General features: G+C 47.7%; 1 protein-coding gene across 3 annotated transcripts; it reads right to left on the bottom strand.

Moving 5' to 3' along the window:
- Positions 1-3,843: 3,843 nt before the first annotated feature.
- C13h1orf116 (similar to human chromosome 1 open reading frame 116) lies at positions 3,844-17,823 on the bottom strand. 3 transcript variants are annotated; one of them, XM_006249714.5, is made up of 5 exons: positions 16,415-17,823; positions 15,641-15,746; positions 10,822-11,007; positions 7,189-7,369; positions 3,849-6,099 (listed from the first exon to the last, which is right to left on the bottom strand). In XM_006249714.5, exons 3-5 carry the CDS (start codon positions 10,924-10,926, stop codon positions 4,571-4,573), a joined length of 1,815 nt encoding a protein of 604 aa, XP_006249776.1. In that variant the 5' UTR covers positions 10,927-11,007; positions 15,641-15,746; positions 16,415-17,823; the 3' UTR covers positions 3,849-4,570. The 3 variants fall into 3 exon arrangements, with proteins under 3 accessions (NP_001094258.1, XP_006249776.1, XP_008767711.1); NM_001100788.1 differs by lacking the exon at positions 15,641-15,746 and having other exon boundaries at positions 3,844-6,099; positions 16,415-16,657; XM_008769489.4 differs by lacking the exons at positions 10,822-11,007; positions 15,641-15,746 and having other exon boundaries at positions 16,415-17,822.
- Between the last annotated feature and the right edge of the window lie 3,704 nt (positions 17,824-21,527).

Raw genomic sequence — 21,527 nt, 5'->3', positions numbered from 1 at the left:
CAGATATCCTTCTGGTACCTGGCCAGGCAGGGACTGGAGCTGGTTAGTGATGAGAAAAAGCAAACAAACACATCAGTGCTGTAATGGACCTAGTCTGTGTCTCCCGCCCCATTTTATGAGCAAGACTGAAACTCACTGGTCCAGGGCTTTCCCAGGATGTCGTCACATTTCAGACAACTTTGAACTCTTCATCCTTGGCAGATGGCCAACAAGGATGCAGATCTTGCGAGGAAACAAGCACGAGAATGAGAGTCTTGAATGCTCACGTGTGCTCAGTGCCAGTGATGACTATGATGGCGATGATTATGGTGATGATGATGGCTCCTGTAATCCCTAGGATCCTGACACCAGGAAGAGTGACAGAGCCCATCACATGCCCCTTTGGCTCTTCCAAACTAAAAGCTGATTCATGCCAGAGAGATGCCAATCTTCGTTTTATAAAGTGTTCCAGGAATCTTGAAACATTTTTAGCTTTTATCTCTTGATTTGGGCATGCTTCCTTTCTTGTGTGTACGTTGGTAGGAACACGAAGAAGCTGAGAGTCTGATCCCTGACAGTATACGATTGACAATCAAGGAAGTTGGTTTTGAATATTCAGAACAGGAAGCACATAAACATCAGGTGCAGGCGGATCCTCTCTTTTTCCAACTCCAGGAAACAAAATGTGGGTGCAGTTGTATGGTCTGGAGGCTGAGTCAAAGACGGGACTGCTTTGGACTTCATCTGTTTCAAGTTTCCTTGAAGAATTTAGTTTCCTGAGAACTTGGCTTCCAACTTTGCACGTACTCCATAAGACAGAGGGATTTAGATTTAAAAGGCGACGCTGTAATTGACTGAGTTGCTACAGTGTGCCTATGACTGTTCTCTATGTGTGTAATACTCTTTATTCATTCCCACAATCTTAAACTACTGGTGGTACTACCCCCATTTCACTCAGGAAAACTGTAAGTGTCAGAAGTGTCACCCTCAGATTGCTTGATTTGTCTATAATGAACATTAAATATTGGTGTGCTTTATAGTCACCCACAAGGCAACGATTTCAGAGAAGCGTTACGCCTGCAATCCTGTATAGAATGCATGGAGATGGACATGATTTCTCCTGTCCGTCCTGGATCTATGAGCTCGAAACTTCACATTCTGATGGCCGACTCTTCTGCCCACACTGACAACCATGGACGCCATGGAGGGGAGAGGACACCTTGCTCGAGTCCACACATCTTCGCTCTTCATTTTCAGGTCAGATTCAGCACTCGAGTGAGAGAGCCTGTGCTCTCCCTCTTTAACCTCCTCTTCCTTCCACAAAACACACACCAACGTTTGCACCGCTACCCACTCACAGGTCATAGGATGGCTTTTGCCAGACCGTGCTTTCTCAGTGGGGAAGCACAGAGGTGAGTGGACCTGTCCAGACTTCAGCATAAGAGAGTGTGTAGGTCTGCCGCACCGCCCTGGAATCACAGTGTAGTGCTCCCACTGTGCCAGGCTTGTGGTAAGCCTTCCTCTGTATTTGGAAGATGGCTTGCACGCAGCAGCAGCAAGACTCTGGTGGGAAATCACAGACGTCTAAGAATCCAAGGGAAAGTAGAGAGATCTGGCTTTTCAAATCTCACGTGGGGTTGCGATCCCTTACACACAGTCTCTTGACGAATGGTGCAGCTCTCAACCCACTCCCACCTCCCACTCCACCAGTGCAAGACGAGAAGGGAAGCCTGTCTGGGTACAGGACAGACCCGTCAGATCGGTTGGATGTGGCGTCACTTTTGGGGAGATGGCTGTCCTCACCGGACCTTTCTGCCTCTCTTTAAAATGAAGATGGATAAGTTTGGATCGATATTCTTGAATCCTGAAAAAACACCCTCTTTTCCTTCTTGTGTGTGTGTGTGTGTGTGTGTGTGTGTGTGTGCATATGCATGTTGGGGAGAGAATGAGAGAGAGAGAGAGAGAGAGAGAGAGAGAGAGAGAGAGAGAGAATGAGAATGTGCACGTGGAGGATTCCACCTTGGTTTTTGAGACAGGGCTACTCAGAAAGCCCCAGAAATTCTCCTCTGTCTCCCCAGGACTGAGATTATAAGCATGTGATACCATGCCTGTTTTTATTTTCATTTGTTTTTGTTTTTTAATGTGTATGCAGGGGACTGAACTCAGATCTTTACACCGGTGTGGGTGAACATTTGCTTCCTGCTCTCTGCAGCTCTTTAAAGCAATTATCCTCTGAAGGACAAACATGGGGAAGCATGAGTCTTCAGCTAAAACCGAAATGAGTCACTCCCACCACTGTGTAAAGATGTCCTTTAGGGAATGAGGGAATGAGCACGGCACTGTGGTGAAGATATAGAGAGGTAGGCTCAGGCTGTATGTGGCTTGGATAACCGAGATCTTTCCCTTCTTGCGGATGGAGATGTAACTGGTAGCACGTCTGACCAACACAATGTTACCCTTGTGCTGTTCCTAGACTCCCATGAAGCCTCAGTACCAGTTGAGGTTTAACTCAGGGTTCTCTCTTAATCATGCAATCAATAAGGGACCAACTTGTGTCTTGAAATACACATAGAAAATAGCACCTATGGAGCAAGCCAAGCCAGTCATCTACACTTGGCCTTCTGTGTTTTGAGAGCCTTTAATAATAGAGCTTGGTCAACGTGAAAGTCCCCACCAGCTCTGAGAGATCAGGTCTTCACCTGGGGCTGGGAAACAGGTAGCAGACATCTGTGTGTGTGAGTATGTGGGGGTGTGTACACAGAAACTGCCACACCCACACTCCACATACCATGATGAGGTGGAGTCATGAGTAGCCCTTAATCCTACCCATCTCATGGTTGTCAGAAGTTTTGATCTTTGATGGCAATGGGTCCCTAAGGACACAGAGCAGAGATGATCAGAGGACCTAAAGGGCACCTTTCCCCATCTTTGCTTACCTGCTCCTTTTGGGCATCTCCATGACTATTGGTTCACAGTCACCACAGCATACACTACCGAATGGAAACTAGAGTCATGTCTGGATATGCCTGGTCATTAAGGCCACAAGACTTATCCAAGTCATTCAAGACATACACAGCTTGTTGGGGAATTTGGCAGAAGAATTGTTTTGAGTTACTGAGAGTTACTATATACACCCTTGTTAAAGGAAAACATTAACAGCATCACATATTATTCCTAATAGTTCACCCGGTGTTTTGTGAGATGCTTTAGAATTCTGAAGGGGCTAAGGCTGGGTCTCTGGTAGTGACAATGGCTGTCTGAGGTGCTGTGTACAAGGACATTGACTAGGGACTCAGTGGTGGCAGGATAGAGTGGCAACCTGACAACTGTATGAGGTAAGTTGTATCATGTGTGTTTCTAGTCCCGATCTCAGCTTTCACTGATACTAAATGGCAGAATGATTCTGATGTAGCACCCCTTTTCTGGTGGCAGCAGGGAGTTTTAAGATCTCCCTAAGTTCCAATGGTCTGTGTATGTGTTGGGTTTCCTTCATCAGAACTGAGAAAACCTGAACGCTTTCTTTAAAAAAAGACTAAAAAAATTTTTTTTTAGTTGTGTGTGAGTGTATAAGTTCAGAAGTCCTTGGAGACCAGAAGAGAGTGCTGGGTCCTCTGGATTTGGAACTGGAGTTATAGGCAGTTGTGAGTAGGTGCTCAGAATCGAACTTGGACCCTGTGAAAGAGCTCTTAACCATGAAGCCACCTCTGTAGCTCCCAGGGAACCTGAAGACCTTTGAACAGCAGGGAGAAGTTCGGAAATGACTCTGTGTATGTAGAAAGATGCTGGGCTGGGCTTCCAGCTCAGTGTTGAGCTGCCCTGAACCCAGCCAGGAAGACAGAGAGCAAGAAGAACAGGGACTCTAGGCAGCATCATGGGCCATAGCCTGGTTTATTATCACATTCGTCAAGCCCACGACAAGAGTTCTTCCAGGTAGAAATGGAGGAGTGTGTGGCCATATTCGGCTTTCTCAGACCAGGGAGTGGCCTCCTGATATCAGTGAGCTATGAGATCTAGAGACAGGCATATGTGTTAGCCTGCTACACATGATAGGGGAAGGCAGTGGGTGAAGATACTGAACTGGATCCCCTTGGCCCCAGGATAGGTCTAGAAGGCGCTGGCAGCAAATGCAAGCCACTCTCCATCTACTGCAGAAACTCGGGCTGTATTTCATGTGGCCAGAGTCGCGTGCTCAGTGTAATTCATCTTTTTGAGCTGTCTCTACCTCCTTTGTGTCGTGTGACTTTGCTTCTCAGGTTCGGCCACTATGCTCCACTCAGTTCCGGGACAGGCTGAACCTTACACTTGTAAAATCTCAACCAAGAGCGGAGTTCTGAACAGTGACTCCCTGTGTTATATAAATGGTGTCAGTGATACGCAAGCGCCCCCCTCTCTCCTGCTGTGAGACTGATCTTCAGAATGATCTATGCACGTACTCAATAACACAACTGCCTGAGTACCGACATGTGCTTGACCTCGAGTCTCTTCCTTTTTCAGACAGGAAGGAAGCGAGCCCTGAGCTGTGAGGCTGCAAAGGCCCTAGGCAGAGCCAGTCTCTTCCGGTAGGTTGGCCTGGGCTATGCCCATGCCAACGCTACTCCTTCAGCAGTCCCAGTTTCTTCAGAGCCTCCCTCCTGTGCCCATCAGGAATGCCCTTTGGGGATATCTTGACACTGACACAGGGGGGGCGAGGGAGTTTGTCATGACTCTGTCCTTTGAAGGATGGCTGTTGGGAGCACTGGCCCTGCTCCAGGCCAACCAGCTTGCCCCCCTGGATTCCTGCAAAATCCTTTCCCATGCCCAAGGAGGCAGGCCGGGGCCGAGAATTACGGAAGACGCTGGATGAGACCTTGTCCAAGAAGGGGCTCTTTCCCAGAGACGTGCTGGTTTGGCCGCCAGGGTCCTTCTCAGCTGCCGAGAGATAGCTGCTCAGCCCCACGCCTGAGCGCTCCAGAGTATTGGACTTGAAGTTCATCTGTCTCAGGCCGGGGATGCTGCTTTCTTGGAGGGTCAGCCGCGGGTCAGGCTTGGACTGTGTCAGGGAACTGTTTTCCTTTGAGGCTTTAGGGATGGGAATAGGCATAGACTTGGCAGCTCCGACCTTTCCTGGAGGGGTTTCCTGGGCCGGAATCCAACCTTTGCTTAGAGAGTCCAGAGGAGTGATAGCCTTCACTGAGGAAGCTTTCTCTGCTACAGAAGCAGTTCCCCTGACCAGAGCTGGAGATGCCGGCTGAGCAGGAGCCCGGGCCTGGGAAGAGGTCTGAGCCTGAGCCTCCTTGACTTTGAAGCTACCGGTATGTTTATTTACAGGCAGACTGGGATCATCTTGGTCCTGGGGCAGCCCTAGCTTTTCCAGAGCCTCTCTGCGCGCTTTCCTTTGTTCTTGCAAAGAGGAGACAGGGCCCGAGTCTGTGGCTTCGGTGTGATTTGACAGCCAGTTCTGGGGATGGCTGTGGAAACTGCTCCGGCTGCTCTTCAGGACGATGTTAGGTGGCAGCCTACGGGGCTTTGTGGCTGTGAGGAGAGACTGTTGGATGTTTGGCTTGACCCCTGAAGGTAGGGAAGGTTCTTCAGCTTGTGTGTTCTGAGATGGCTGGGTGGGAGGCTGCTGTGGTCGCTGTGGCCCCTCTGTCCAACCTTTTTCAGTGGCTTTATGGGTCATGGTTTCAGAAGACATGTCCGCTTTCTTCTGGGAGTGTGGACTTCTCTCCAGAATGTGGCCCTGAGGCCTGTGTGTCTGCTCTCCTGGCTTTTTAGGTGGGCTTTCTCCCTCAGCTTTCTTTGATGTAATGTCCTGGAAAGCTTCTGGCGGGGGTATGAGAACTGTGTTCAGGTCAGGGGTACCCTCCTGGGATGGGGCTGGTGGCTGGATGGTCTTAGCACCCTGCCTAGTCTGCCCTTTCTTAGGCTCCTCTAAGAATACCTCAGGTGCTTCAGAGACGCTGTTAGTCTGGGTGGCACTTTTCCTGAGGTTCTGGCTTCTGCCAAGGTGGAGGTTTCTGGGAAGGCTGTAGGAACCCGACCTGAGGCCTGGGCTGGGAGACTCAGGAGGACCGGAGGACTGGGCTGCTCTCTTTGGCACTGGCACTGGCACCTGCTGAGTGTCTCTGGCCTCTGGCTTTCCTGTGGGGATGAGGGAGAACAGAAGGAAGGAGTAAACACATTGAGAATGCTGCTGAGGGGGGAAAGCACATACCTCCCCAACCCTCTTCCCCAACACGTGGTTTGTTTTATTTGGTCTGCTTTTCACAGGGCAGCTCTGTTTTCTGGAGGTCACATAGACTAATAGGTAAAGAATGGCGGGTTGCTTTTGACTGGGAGTTGATTTTTCTGAACGGTTGGAAGACATCACTTCTGAGATGCTTCAAATCCTTGACTTAGGCTCTCCCATCCTTCCCTACCAAAGTCAGGGAGAGACTTTAAGATGTTCTTTAGAGCTTTCGTGGTTCCCAGGTAACGGAGCCCATGGAAGTGCATGATCTAAACTGGATGTGCTTTGGGCTTCAACTTCCAATTCCTAGGAGAGCCTGGATGTTTCCGTGGTAGCTAGTGCCTTGTACTGACACGGTATCTTACCTAGTGACCTTGGCAGGTATGTGAGGTCCACTGGGCTCAGTGGGCACAATGGCATTTCCATTTCTACTCTAGGTGGAGGGCCCAAGGCCATGTTAGTAAGTACATACTGAATTAGTCGACAATATCGGGGTGGTGATCCACTGCGGCCGTGTTTTATGTTTGTCCTGGAACACACTCTCTCACACTGTGTGCCATCCTGTCCTCTTCCTGAATTGGGGCACCACCTGCTTTCTGCTGTCTTTTAACAGGAGCCTCCAGGTACCACACACTGCTGGAACTCCCCTGTCTTATCTCCCACACTCTTGTTCTCTGGTTCACCCAGATTAGCTCCCTATGCTGACTCATTGTCTCCTGGGCCAACTGCTTAGGCCTTCCTGACTCCTCCTACATGAGTTATCCTATTTCTCTTTGAGTTCTTCCCTGACAGGAAGGAGCTAGGCAAACCCCTTTACTTCCTAGGCTTCTGTTACTCCATATAAAGGCACAGGTAGCTCGTTTCTCAGGAAGCCTCTCCTACTCTACCTTTAGTCTGTCTAGGAGAGTACAGGGCTCCCTTTTTTTGCCTGGGAACTTGTCCCAGATGACAAGCAAGGTGGGAAGTGTTTAAGAGACTCTGGTCCCTTGATAGTCTCTTACCCTGTGGAGCTCGTTGGGTGGTGGTGGGTAGTGCTCGGAAACTCTGAGGACTGGTGGCTGGCTCTGACTCGTCTGTGGAGAGCCCACTGTCAGCCTCCGCCTCCAGCGAGCCAATGGTCTTCTCCAGGAAGAGCAGACACTCCTTCTCTTCAGCGGACAGGAAGTCGTAGCTGCTGTCACTCTGTTGGGAGAAGGGACTATGAGGTTGGAGAGAAGGGGATGGAGGTGGACAAAGCCGCAAAGCTGGTAACCTTTCCCTGGTGCTGCTCTGCCAGCCACTGAAGCTGCTTCCTGCAACAGTGGGCACCAAGGAGGCCTTGCAGGCTGAAGCCCGAGAGGACTCAGCTCTGAAGGCGAGGCAGGCAGGTGGCAAGGGCACTCTTCTGTTGCTTAGTCCTGAGCAGATAGACTATTTAGGGGCATAGGTCATAAGCAGTCCCAGGTTTTCACCCCAGTCCCATGTGACTATAATATTTCAGGAAGTCTGCCTCTCATCTAACTCTAGACTGTAAGGGCAGCAGCACGGCTAAAACTTGACTGGTGTCTGGCATGTCCTTTAACTTTTCAAAGCACGTCTGCCTCCTCTCAACTGCTACCTGGCAGGCAGGCCAGTGCCCACAGCAGCTAGGTACAAGCCAAAAGGAGCCGTGGGGTAATATGGTGCTTGGCTGAGCTTTCAAGTGGCATTGCCACTCCTTGCCATAACATCTGTGATGCCTCAGAACTGTGACTGTCCCAGACTCCCTGAGATTGCGGAGTCCTAAAACTATCCCGGGGAGTCGAAAAGAGGCTGCGAAAAACAACCCTTCCTGTCGGGTCTGCCCCTAAAGCCATCTGCCAGATGCCTGGGTCTGCAAAACGAGGGAGAGTCTCTCAGACAGCTTTTCTCATTGAATGATCATCACGGCTGCCCTCTGGGTCTCTCTACTCATACTGGTGTCCTCCAGTCAGAAACAGGATGATGTCTCTGTGTCCCCAACCGCTCATGTGGAAGGGGAGGTGTGCATATACGGCAGGCACTTTGGACTTATATGTGCACGCAGTGCCTTTCCTGGTCCATGTTTGTGAAAATCAAAACTTCTTATCTAGGCATGCAGGTGTGGTGGGCACACTACTGAGTTCCAGGATGACTCTGTCTCCAAAACAAACAACCAACCCCCAAACTCATTAACCATATTAAACGTTAACATTTGGTAGAAGCCTTTTAGAAGCCCTAGATTTTCTTTTCCTTTCTCTCCCCCTACCCCGCTATATTCCTGAGACACTGTCTCATGGAGCCTAGGCTGGCCTTGAACTTGCTCAGTAGCCAGCAATTTCTGATTCACTTCCCTCTATCTGATATTTAACTAGGGTGTGTGTGTGTGTGTGTGTGTGTGTGTGTGTGTGTGTGTGTGTGTGTGTGTGTGTGAGAGAGAGAGAGAGAGAGAGAGAGAGAGAGAGAGAGAGAGACCTAACCCCAGCCTTTGTGTGTGCAGGGACCCTGCCCTCTGCTGTATCTCGTGGCCGCAGTCTACATTCTCAAAGACTTTTCAGGACACGGAACAGCAAAGTCAAGCTCTTCACTCAGGCTCACAATGTGTGTAAAGATGATGCAAAGGAATGCTTATATTTGGACATAAGGCACATTTCCTCCTTCACACCAACTTTACAAGGGCCAGAACTTAAACTCCTGTCCAAAAAAAGAATAGCTTCCTCCATGCCCTCACAGTTAGGCATTGATTTTGGGCATTTCTGTCTCAGTTCAGAGAGGGCCATGTATTTTCTACATAGGGGCTTTCTTTCTTTCTTTCTTTCTTTCTTTCTTTCTTTCTTTCTTTCTTTCCTTCCTTCCTTCTTTCTTTCTTTCTATCCATCCATCTATCTATCTATCTTTCTTTCTTTTACAATTTAAAAACCTTTATTATTTTGTGCCTGTGTGCTTGTGGGCGTGTGTGTGCTACTGCATGTGTAGAGATCCGAAAGAAACACTGGAGAGTCAGTTTCCTCCTTGTGTGAACAGAACTCCATCTTTATCTCCCGAGCCATCTCATGAACTCTGTTCAGGTTTCACTGTACAGCCCAGGCCGGCTGAGAATATGGCGTCTCCCTGCCTTAGCTGCCTATGTGTTGAGGACTGTGTCCATACACCCAGCAAGAACGGCTTCTTTATTCTGTGTCTTACTTCATAAGGCACTGGGGATGGACACACCAGGCAACCACTGGGCAGCAGCCTAGCTTTCTAGACGCTTGCACTTTAATGTTGCTTAGCTGTTGTCCTTTAACCCCAGACACTCCCTTTCAGGGGAAGCTTCTAAGACTCGGCTGACAAAACTTAGATTGCTCAGATCAGAAAGTCACAAGATTCATAAGCTCCAAGTTCTGTAGGCAGTAGACAGATGGGGCGGGTATGGGGGAGACAGAAAGCGAGAGACACAGAGAGAGAGAGAGAGAGAGAGAGAGAGAGAGAGAGAGAGAGAGAGAGAGAGAGAGAAGAGAAGGAGATTGACTTTTTGGAGGACTATCTGCAAGTTGGTCCGGGAGCTACAAGGAACAGGTTTTGAGCTGTCATCCCTGCTGGTGGTTTATGGGTGATACCTGAGACTCACCCAGGCTCCTGTAAATAACCTTCATATTAGAATCATTTCTTGGGCATGTCTGTGCCCTATCAAAGCAGGAAAGTCAGACATTACACACATCTTATTACATCCTTGAGAACCGTCATCACTAGGTGTTAATATTTTCCTTAATTTAAAACTGAGGAGACTAGCTCCATGTGGTGGTGGACACCTTTAATTTCAGCACTCAGGAATCAGAAGCAGGTGGACCTCTGTGAGTTCAAGACCAGCCCAGTTGACATAGTGAGTGCCAGGCTGGCCAGATCAACATAGTGATATCCTGTTTCAAACCACAGACAAGCAAGTCCCAAACTGAAGAAACTGGAGCTTCGAGAAATTGGTGATATGTCAAGGTAGTATGGCTTCTAAGTAGGGAATCTGAATGTGTTTGCTCCCATAGGGGCTCCCAACTACTAGGTCCTCTTTGACTTTAGTGGGAAACTGAAGCCATGCTATTCATTGCAGTGAACCCTCCCACCCCCTCCCTCACCTCCTGCAATCCCCAACCACCACCGCATCCACCACCACGCCCCTCGCCCAGACAGCTCTCACTTTGTAACTCTGGCTACACTGGAACTTGATCTGTAGACCAGGCTAGCCTCAAACTCACAGAGATCCACCTGACTCAGCCTTCTGTGTGCTGGGATTGAAGGTGTTCACCACTATCCCTGGGCATTGCTGAGAATTGTAAAAGTTCGTGTGCTACAAGAATCTACCGTTCAGTTTTCAGCCTGATTTAAGTGCCTGCTGTGTTTCTCCGCCTAAGCTCTTTGTTTGATCTAATGAAAATGGGGGTGGGTGGATATTGATCCGATTGCACTCAGAGGCTGTCCCACCCAGTTCTCTACAGAGGCAGAGGTGACTCAGAGGCAGGAATCCAGTGATTCACTCCCTGGTGAAGAAGATGAAAGAGAGGGTGCTTGAGTGACAGTGGGTGGCCCAGGCGGACAGGTCAGGGCGGGGCGGGGCGGATCGGGGCGGATCGGGGCGGGGCTGGTGCGCAGAGCGGGCTAGGCTGCAAGAGGGAGAGAGTACATACAGATCCAGAGTGGGTGGAGGTGGTGCTCATCATGCTGCCACAGCTGCCGATGTGGGTCACAGGTTCTGAGCACGACCCTGCTGGCCAAAGCTCCCTCTTGGGCATCGCCTGAAGCAAGGCACAGGGGTGGTGAAAGGGGCTCCCAGAGGGGAAGTGAATGGAAGTGAAGAATGTCCCAAGCTGGGCCTGAAAAGAGAACAATCAAAGCCACGTGTGAGCAGAGGCTTCTGCAAAGCTCTGTTCAGGCCCTGGGGTTCTACGATGGCAAGACACCAAGGAAGCAGCAAGCTGAAAGGGGGCTGTGGACCGGCCATATCTGAACTCTACCCCCAGCCTACACGGAGGGTTCAAATGCATGCAGAAAGGTGGATTCAGGGAGCAGAGGGCAGGCCAGTCAGACAAGAGGTTCTTTGTTTTTTTTTTTTTTTTTTCTTTTTTTTCTTTTTTTTTTTTTTTTTTTTCAGAGCTGGGGACCGAACCCAGGGCCAAGCACTCTACCACTGAGCTAAATCCCCAACCCTGAGACAAGAGGTTCTTAAGCTTAGTTGCTTCCTCCCATTATGAAGCAAGGAGTTTAACTTATATTTTCATTACCCCGCCCAATACATATTACAAGGTTGAGAGTTTGGGTTCTGGGTTTGAATCCCAGTTGAGCCACTTAGATATTTGATTGGAGGCAAATTGCTTGTAAAATATGGTTAATGTAAGGATTTAATGAGCATTGAGTTAGCACACACAGCTCCGTTGGAAGCAGATAATGGCCAAGTGAATTTAATAGGTAACCACTATTGTTCTTCTAAAAATCAGACAAGATCCATCTCATGCCGAATTAAACCCAAGCACAGGGAGCAAGAAAGAAGGGTTTTGAATAGAAGCATTTCTGTCTAGATGGAGGATTCCAGGTCCTTAAAAACATACTTCTTAAAGTTATTATGAGACTATGGTACACTGGAATAGCCAATGTAGAACACTCTGTACGGGATATGCCCAATAATGTCAGTTACAGTCATTGTTAATAATATCATAAACATGATATGCCACCAAGAAGGCTAAGGTCATCTTTCTGCCCCGGGCCATATGACCATGGCACCTGCAATGGCAGAGCACCGTCCCATTTCCCCTGTGTAACACGTGTGTTCTGACGCTGCTTATATTCCCAGTGAAGTTCCCTAGACTGTGTCAGATGAACAAGAAAAATGTCTAGTTTAGCTCCTTTCAATCCCAGCTCCTTTGGGGTATGTGTGTGTGTGCGTGTGTGTGCGTGCGTGTGTGTGTGTGTACATGCGTGCATGCGTGTGTAATATTTCAAGTTCATTTCGGAAACAGTAATAGCAACAAACCAAACCAACCAAATAAACAAAAACAACTTCATTGCTGCTACTGAACTTCCCAAGGATTTTCACATCTGGTTGTAGGAAATAGTCTACTAGAACTGGGCAGGTCAAGGGTACCTCTCTTTATGGAAAATGAAAGTTTAAAAGAATTATGAACAAACTTCAGTATCAGGAGCAATAGAAACCTAGGGGAGAGATAGATTTTATGTGACTCAAATCCATCTTCCGCCCGTAACACTAGACGATATTTTGAATCATTTCTGCTACTCCCCTAATAGAAGGTAAACTGTCCTGGGACAATATTGAGAACTGGGGACTTGGAGCTTAGCTGCCAGGGTACATACATATTCCTCTGCTAACAGTTGCTCCAGTGCCAGTGTCTGGTTTGGCCTAGGTTAGGTGACGCTGTCTTCCAACCTGACTGCACTGGCAATGTTAAGGCCTTACAGGGCTCCTCTCTTGCTGAGGAGAGACCCTTGAATAAAGCAGAGAAGGATGAGTAGTAGGACACTGGGGAGAGAAAAGGCAGGGTCCTGAGCCACACACACACAGAGTTCAGAGCCTCTCAGGAGATAAGGAGGGGCCCAGGAGGGAAGGGACACTAATGAAGCCTGACAGATGACAATTAACAAATTGGTGAGGTAGCTCTAGGACGTCTGCAAGAGGTCAGTTCCTCAAAATCCCCAACCCAAAGAAACAGAGACTCAAGAAGCCTACAGACTAAGTTCACTCACCCCAGCCATGCATTTCAGAGGTTCAGAGTACTAACCTATTCCTTACCCTCTCTGAGGTTAAGGCCACGCAAAACTGCTGTCTGAGAAGCTGTCTGCACCCAGGGCTTGAGTAGGTAACAGCTGAGTTCTAAACAGTCATACTGCCCTCAACAAGGCTTAGGGAACACAGCAGGAGAGCAAGTAGGAAGACTGAACGAGTCAGAAGGGGCAGTAGGGTAGGGAGAGCTGTGAAATGTCACAGTTAGGCCTGGCACACCCATTGCAATCGTGAACTCTCGGCTTCTTGAGATTGCGTGGGGTCTGCACAAGCACTACCCACCAATAGCCAAGCAAGGGTGGAGGAGGGACCCAGGGAGCCCTTCCCCCAACTGCTGAACCACTTCCTAGGGATAGGTTCAGGAAAAGGGTGTGTGTGACTTCAGTGTACCCACAGTGTACCTCACCGCTGGTCACAAAGGTGGCCCTGGATAAACTAAATGGAACACACAACAAAGTCCCAAGTCAGGAGTTTGGGAAAGGGACAGGAAGAAGGGAGGAAAGGACAAGTGGGTGCAATAAGGGTGAGGGAGAGAGTAAGCATGAATTGCATGCACGAAGTTGTCAAAGAGCTAACTTACTAAAGAAAGAACGCTGTCTGAGAGAGCCGATCACTGGACTGCTGGGCGAGCTACTTGGAGACTTCTTCATGGCTTCAACCTGCCATGCTAAGTTTTTTCACACCACTTTATTTCCCCTAAAGCCAGTGACTAAAAAGAATCTGGGGAATGTTTGTTTAGGTTAGTGGTTGTGTGCACAGAATAAGCACTAGGGGCATGACACTGCATGAGAGAAAAACATTATTTTCAAGGAGTCAGTGTGGGTTCAAGGGACTGTTTTTAGCTCCAATATTCCACGTACGACTGGAGTGATAAATCTTGAAGGTGACTCAGTACGGTTAATGTGATGGTTCCTCCAATGGGTGAGGTGCTGCCTCTTACTTTCAGAGAAAATCACTACCTTTGTTCCTTTGTGTGTGCTTTGGGCTGTCCCGTGGCTTGCTGGCTTCTTGTTCCTCCCGGGAAGCCCACTGAACTCTTATTTCTGAGCCAGATGCAACTGAAGAGACTCAGACAGTGGGTGTAGCTCTGCTCCACATTATCTGCACGCTATCTGAGCTACAAAGTGCTCTCAGGTTTGCTAATCAGATCTTCAGGAGAATCTGGTTGTGTTGTCTTCACTTCACATCTGAGAAAACTGGCGATTTTCCCACATTCCTAAGTAGGAATGACTCACACCTACAAAAGACATCTCAAGACATTGACTAGATGCCATCATACTGAAGTAAAGATCACTGGCCACTCTGCTACTAAGGGTCCAGATCCCCTTGACTCCTACAGTGTGCTTTAAAGTCTGTGCGTTATCTGGTTCAGCGTTGCACTTCCAGGTTGGTTGGTTATCCTGACAAGAGACGCGTGAGTGAAAACACAACATGGGATGCCCTTGCAGATGCTGCTCTTGGCACCGCACAACCGTGGGATGGGTGAGGGCTCAGCTGCTGAGACTCTATTTCCACACCTAGTTTTCTGATTCAAAGAGTCTGAGCAGAAAACGTCTTCCTTCTCTCACCGCCTTCTCACTCAACGCTCCTGGCTCCGCCTAACTTAGACACATTGTGTCCTTCTACCACATTTATAACCTTGAAACTTGTATGCCTGTATCCCGCAGCAATCGAAACCCTGGGCATTTCTGTCAGATAAGAAACCTGAGAAACAAGCAGAGCAGTCAAGGGGAGGCTTTTCGTATCTTTTCACCCTTGACCTCTTTTGGAGACCTAAGGGTGAAAGGAAACAAGCTAAGAAATGTGCACAGCCTATAGTCGGAGCCACCTATCCAAAGACACATTAAATATTAACTACGTCTCAGAAACTAGCCGAACTTTGCAAGAGAGTAAATAAATGGCGCGCAGAGCCCTGGCATGTGGAGCAGAGGGCGTGGAGAGGGCTGGTGCGGTTCTAGGGTGTGTGAATCAGACCTCCTCCCAGTCCTCTCTGATGAGCGTGCCCTCCTATCTCCTAAGGACTCATCCCAGAGTCACGGAGAACAGCTCTTAGGTAAGGGGTTGTGCTCTCTGCTGACTCTGCTGAATGAACCTGGTGGGAGAACACCCAGAAAACCTAACAAAAGCTCCAAGAGGCTAAAATTGGTACCATCCATTCAGTGTTAGTCCCTCTTTTACCGGTGCTTTTGTGGGAGGGACTTGGGAGAAATAGCCTCCGTATAGCACAGCCTTGTTAAACATTGCAGGTGACTCCTGTGGCCCCTGTGGCTGACAAGTTTGCCATCTGTGAAGTGGGCTGGCTCTGTGGAGTAGGGGAGAGATAACATTTAAAGGTCTTGCATTCAGGACCAGGAGTTCGATGTGTTCAACCAGGGCTACATGCTGAAGTCTTGTCATCTTCCCCTTTCTCTCCAGAAGGCCAAGGTAAAGTCAGCTGCTGTGTTGCTGACCGTTCTTCTGTGGCAGTTTCAGATTAGGCAGATGCTCCAGCTACACTCCTGTCTGCGGGGACATCCTAAGGACTCTGCCGCCTCACCCTGGCCTGAGCCCCAGTTGGCACTCTGACCAGGCTTGGTATGTTGAGATGAAATAAAATGTGGGTGAGGCCCAGCATGGCCAAGTAACTTTGTTTCTTTAGAGTCTACAACTATTAACAGGTAAAGCCAGACATTTAACTAGTAGGCTCTAAGTAAACTTGACTGGACTTAGAGTACCTGTATTTCCAAAGATGAAAATGCTAGCTGGAGTGGGAGTTTTCTTCAAATTTCCAAGCCTCGGTTCTCCTTGCAAATCGTCGAGCTCAGTTCAGACTTGACGTATCTGCAGAGTGCGCCATTATCAACTAACGCACGCGCTGCACCCCTTACTTAAATAAAGATAGACACGAGCCATGGGGAATTTCCTGTTACAAAGGTAATGGAAAACTAGGGGGCCTGGCTCACCTGCATGGCCCTCCCCACCATTTGACTCCCTGTGCTCCAGTAATCCAGTCACCCATTCCCTTTCAGAATCACTACTTGGTCTTAGTGCTCAGAAATGGAAAATTCCAAATTCTAGACAAAGGTGGCTTTTTTTTTTTTTTTTGAGACAGGTCTTTCCAGGTAGGGTAGACTATCCTGGATCTTGCTGTATTGCCCAGCAGCCTGGCTTCAAACTTTCCATCCTCTAGCCTCACTCAGCCTTCTGAGTACTATGATTATGGGTGGATACCACCATGCCTAGCTCTGGCTTCTGTCTGTACGATATGGTTGTGTAAGTTAAGTAAAGAAATGGAAGAGATGCTCCCGAGCCCTCCATAAAAAGATTCTAATTCTGGAGAATCTCAGGCTGACTGAAAGACTTGAGCAACAGAGATGAAAAGCCCAGGTCCGGTGTAAAGGGACAGACACTCTTGCGGCACTCCCCAGCACAGCCCTGTAGCTTTGCCTTCCCTTAAAGTCTTTTCCCTTGCTGCAGAATAAGCAGTAATTGGTGAGTGATTGACTTACCTTCTCTGAGTTGGGGTCTGAAGACAAGAAAGTAACGCCCTTCTATTCCAGAGGGCAGAGATGGAGACAGCTTGCCTCTCCGGCGGCGTCTCCAACTGGTTTCTTCTTTTGACCTCCTCCTGACTTACCTAGACAGGTAAATGCCTCAACCGCGTGGACACACCCTGCTGCTGACTCTAAGCCAATCCCAGCTTCCCTCCCTACTCCTCATTCCAGCTGTTCAGTCAGGGAGGACTCAGGAGGGGAATGAGAAGGGAGGTGCTTCTTTGTCTTGGCCAATCACCTCCTGCCTCCACCTCCCCGTCCCACCCCCGGTCTTGGCTTAGAGCCAATGAACTGCTAAAAAGAAAGGATAGGCATAGTAGAAGGCTGGAGCTGGTCTGAGCTAAGAGTGGAGGGAGAGTAAAGAGTTTGGCAGGGTGAAGGCCTGTCAATGGAACTTGATTTTCCTTCTTGAAAGGAACGCACCAGTCAGGGCTGGGCACTATGCATTTCTATGGGTCTGCTGAGAACCCGATTTCTTGTTTAGACTAGCCTTCCTCCACTTGTAGCTGAAAGTGTTCTCCAGGCTAACATTCTGGTGGCTAATTTTGTGGCCAGCTCTGTCAATGACAGAATCATATCCAGAAGAGGTTCAGGGACCTCAAGGTTAGGGCTGTAGCCGAGTCACCCAGCCCCCAGGGCTTGCTGACAACTGCTCTGGCCTTTTTGTTTCTGGGGAAATAAAAACTAACTTCTCTCCCTCCTATAGGAGGTTCTTTTCTGGATTAAAAACAAGACAAGACAAAATAAAACAAAAATAAAACAAACAAACAAACAACAACAACAACAAAAGCTAGGTCAGCCAGAAGGGAGATAGCACTTGAACTCTGTCATTTGGCTCTCCGGTCTCTTTTGGCTGCTTAGAGAAGGTGGCAATAGATACTAAATAAAAATAAAGTCAGCTACCAACCAGTCTAGCAAGTATTTCTTTTGTGAGGAAATGTCTGACGTGCTTGTGGAGAAGAGTAGGTCAAGGAAGCTCCTGCTTCCAGGAAGAAATCGCCCTCCAGGTACGGAGGCCACTTGCCAGACAGCAGCTCTGCTGTTTCCCTGAATATAGGCCATCCCTAGTAACTATCAGTTTTTAAAGGTGTGTCACTTGCCGGTAGTAAAAAGAAAAGAAAAATTAACAACAAAACAAAACACCCCCTCCTCAAAAAACAACAAAAACAACCCACAAAAACAAAAACAAACAGAAAGCCTAACCTCAGGCAAGAATTGCTCGAGCCAAGCCCCTGCCGCAGGCTGGGTATTATATTAAGCATTTCTATGTCTGCTCCAACTTAGCAGCACTGCCATTCTACTATCCACACTCCGAAGTGAGGTCAGACGATGTGCCCGATATTAGAGTAGTAGAGCGGATATTTTAACTCAGATAGTTACCCCCCCCCCCCCCCCAGCTTGCTTCACCAGTCACTGTCCCCGAATCTGTGATTGGATGCTCGGATGAAAGCAATGTACGGGGTTTTGAGTTCAGTGGTACATTGTGAGGGGAGGTCCTGGTGGTAGCCTCTCTGGCCAGCTGGTCAGGAAGGAGAGAGGGCTAGTGGCCAACTTACGTCCTCATTTTCACTCAGTCATCCAGGGCCCCAACCATGGAACTGTCCTGCTGGAATTTAGTATTTGGCTGGGTGGGTGGAGGGCTCAACCCAATTAACCTAACCTAGATAAAGCCACAGGCATGGCCAGAGACATGCTTCTAGATGCTGATTCAAGAAGCAAGCCTGTCACTCTGTAGTAACACTTTCGCGATTACCGAAATGTAAGTTTTAAGTACACTAATGTAGAAACACCAAGAATGGCCGGCATGGCATTTGGGCAGCAAACTGGTTTTTAGAGTCTCTAATTTTGAGAAATTCTACCCTAGAGGGAAAGAAATCTTTGATTTCTTCCAACACTTCTCAAATCCCCAGTTTTATTGGTTCAGGATGCAAAGCCTTATCAAATGAACATCCTGGGGCTTGAGAATGTCTCGTTTTCTATTGGTGAGCTCAGCCATGGTCACATAGCTGTCGGCCATCTTTCAACTCTCAGAGTTCTGAGCCGAGTAGGCACCAGTGGCCAGCTGTGGGAAGGTGGGCCTAGTGCCACTTGCTCATTTGTGAATGCGTTAGGCTCCTGAGTTCACTTCATACTGAGGAGGACCTTAACCATTCATTTCCCACACTGTCACCGTGACTATCCATATCAACCATCACAGCTGCTATGCATCGGTCTGTCTATGTGGGAAAAAATCCCCAGTGGGAAGCATCAAGTTCACAGGCAGCTTGCATAATTAATTCTAACAATTTGCTTCATTTCCTATTTCATTTCCGGCTTGCAGCTATTTATATATATATTTTTTTTCTTTTCTTTTTTTCAGAGCTGGGGACCGAACCCAGGGCCTTGTGCTTGCTAGGCAAGCGCTGTACCACTGAGCTAAATTCCCAGCTCTGCTATTTGTATATTTTACAGGAAGATACATGGTTTCCATCTTTTCTCTGTGATCATGGGTGGAAGGAAATCTGAGAAAGCTTGGGACAACCCAGTATCCTGTCAATATCATGTGGACCACAGATGACTGAGGTCTTCAGGACTGTGATCTCTGTTTCTAATACATCATCTAAATATATGTGATGTCACAATACTAAGAAAACAGGAAGAGGATTTCCACATCAATTCACTGCAACTGGGGCTATACCCGTGGCTGGGGTCACTGGATTTGATCCAGGTTTATCTAGGTGAGTGATTTACTTAAAATGGAAGTGAAACTTCAACGAATCTCTAAAAAGACCGAACAATTTCTTAACTTATAATAAAATTAGAATAATCAGGAGGGTCCCCTATCTTTTTTCCCAGATAAGTGACTTACATTAAATAATTCTTTCGCTTTTTCCTTCACCTTCGACGTTTTCCTTGGGAAATGTTTCAGTTACTTGAGCACAGCACTCTGCTGTCTACCACTCAGTTATAAAATGTTAGCACGATAGCTGAAGTTACACATAAGCCTCGGCTCCATCCCCCATTCCTCAAAGCACATGTATCCTGCTTGAAATAAACCACTATCCTAACGAGTGTTTCCTGCCTTCCATCTTCTCGCTGTCCCTGCAACTGGGCATGCTTTGCTTCACCTTTTGTTTGGAAAAACATGAACCTTTGATGTTTCATGTGAATTATGAAGGTGGCCTAGACTGCAGACAAGGGAAGAGTTCCCAAGTCAGGATGAGGCTTGGTCACCGACGTAGGACCTTTGTCTGGGGAGAGGTATTGCTGATAGTTGGAAGTGAATTCTCGTTTGATGATCTGGTTCTGACACCCAATTACAGGTCAGCGTCCATGGCTCCTGTTTCCACAGTCCTTGCTCCTGCTGGTACACTGTTGTATATGGCTATCACCTTCAAGTTAAAGGCTAGTTTACCATTTCCTTCCTCAGTCAGTGGGTGAGGCACTGAACACACGTCCAACCCACTCTAAATCAAAATCAATAATATTGGCTCCTTAGGATACCTTACGAATTCAAAAGTCAGACACATCGCACTGATCAGGTCTTTCCTTTTCTCTTATGGGAAACATGTTTTCTTTACTCTCAGGAAACAGTTGGTGCTCTCTCTCTTCACGGTGATAGTGCTCGGGCTCTGAGTGCAGCGACCTGTAGCAGTTCAAGCAGAGGCTGGGGAATGAAGTGCTGACTTTAAATAAAGTGTAGTTAGGAATAGAGTCAAGAGAGCAATTGTAACTTGGCTGTAAACCACCAAGCTTTCATCAAAGAATGAAATGAGTCTGACGCCGAGTATGAATGGAAACTAAGCCATATACATATTAAGTAGACTTTAGTTTCTGCCACTGTTTAGTTGCTAAGTGGTTCTCTGGAGGAGGCTCTTCCCTATCGCTTTGGACGTTTCTCTAGCACAGCGCTGTGGAGATTTGGAGTTTACGTTTCTAACCCCCATATCCCTGTTTCCTATATGATTCCTCTTCCTTTTCTATGTATCTTTGTATCCTTCCCTCCCATCCACTGTGTAAATGCCCTCTTACTACACTAACATATACCTCATGTTTTCTACCAATTTTATCCTGAAGAAAAATTTCCTCCAGACTTCGGACCTGCAGCAGTTGGGGTCGATTGTTCTGTAAGCTGCTCCGTGGTTCTCATCTCGGTTTCTTCATCACTAACCGGGCTAAATCCCTTCTGTTGCCTTATCTGGAGTGTAGACCTTCTTTCTTGTGTTAACTCTTTTCTTTTGGCAGAGAAGTCTCTACTAATTTCCTAAGGACAAGTGCTTGAAATCCTGTGTGTCTGAAAACATCTTTATTTTTATCCCTGTGTTCGATGAGAATGGCTACATAGTTTTAAGTTACCATCTTTTAGCTTTCAGTATTGCTGCTGGAAAGCCTCTGAAGTATTTCTGATTCTAAATTTTAGACCCCCTTCTGTTTCTAGTATTTAGAAATTTACACAACAACGATGATATGTTTTTAAGAGTCAAAGACTTTATTTGAAGCTCTGGTTCTAGTCATATCAAAAGCTCTTGGACTTCCCAGTAAGAGCTAATAAAATTCCTTTGAGACAAAGATCTGACGACTCATTGGAATGCTTTTATGTCCTTTCACTGACTCTACAACAAACATCAAGGTCAATGTCTAGTTCCTTACACTTGGCTTTATTTATTCATATTCATTTATTCATATACAGATGTTTGCTACATGCCTAGCATTTTACTTGGAGCTGAGAGTCCTGTAATAGGAGATAGAATGGCTCTGCCTACATGGAATAAACTGAAGATAAATGCCTCTGCACACATCTGCACACATCCAGATACATGTAATAAGAGCTTACAGTAGTCAAAGATAGCACCAATCTGGGCCCTGTTCACTTCTAAAAGCACCTTATTTTCCTCTTCCCTCCTTTGTACTGTGACCAGACTGGCTGGGACCATCCTTCCCATAGTACTGAGCTTACAGATGCTGCATTTGCTGGTTGGGATGCTCTTCCTACTTCCTCCAGTTTAGTGTTCATCCTTCATGCCAGTTTTTCTAAATGGCTCTCCCAGACGCAATTCTCACTTGCTGCTCTCCGCGCCACCCAGTGTTC

The sequence above is a fragment of the Rattus norvegicus genome, chromosome 13 (genome assembly GCF_036323735.1).
Source record: "Rattus norvegicus strain BN/NHsdMcwi chromosome 13, GRCr8, whole genome shotgun sequence".
In the NCBI taxonomy this organism is placed as follows: Eukaryota; Metazoa; Chordata; class Mammalia; order Rodentia; family Muridae; genus Rattus; species Rattus norvegicus.
The sequence above is the reverse complement of the archived record's forward strand: the minus strand, read 5'-3'. Positions and strand labels throughout refer to the sequence as shown.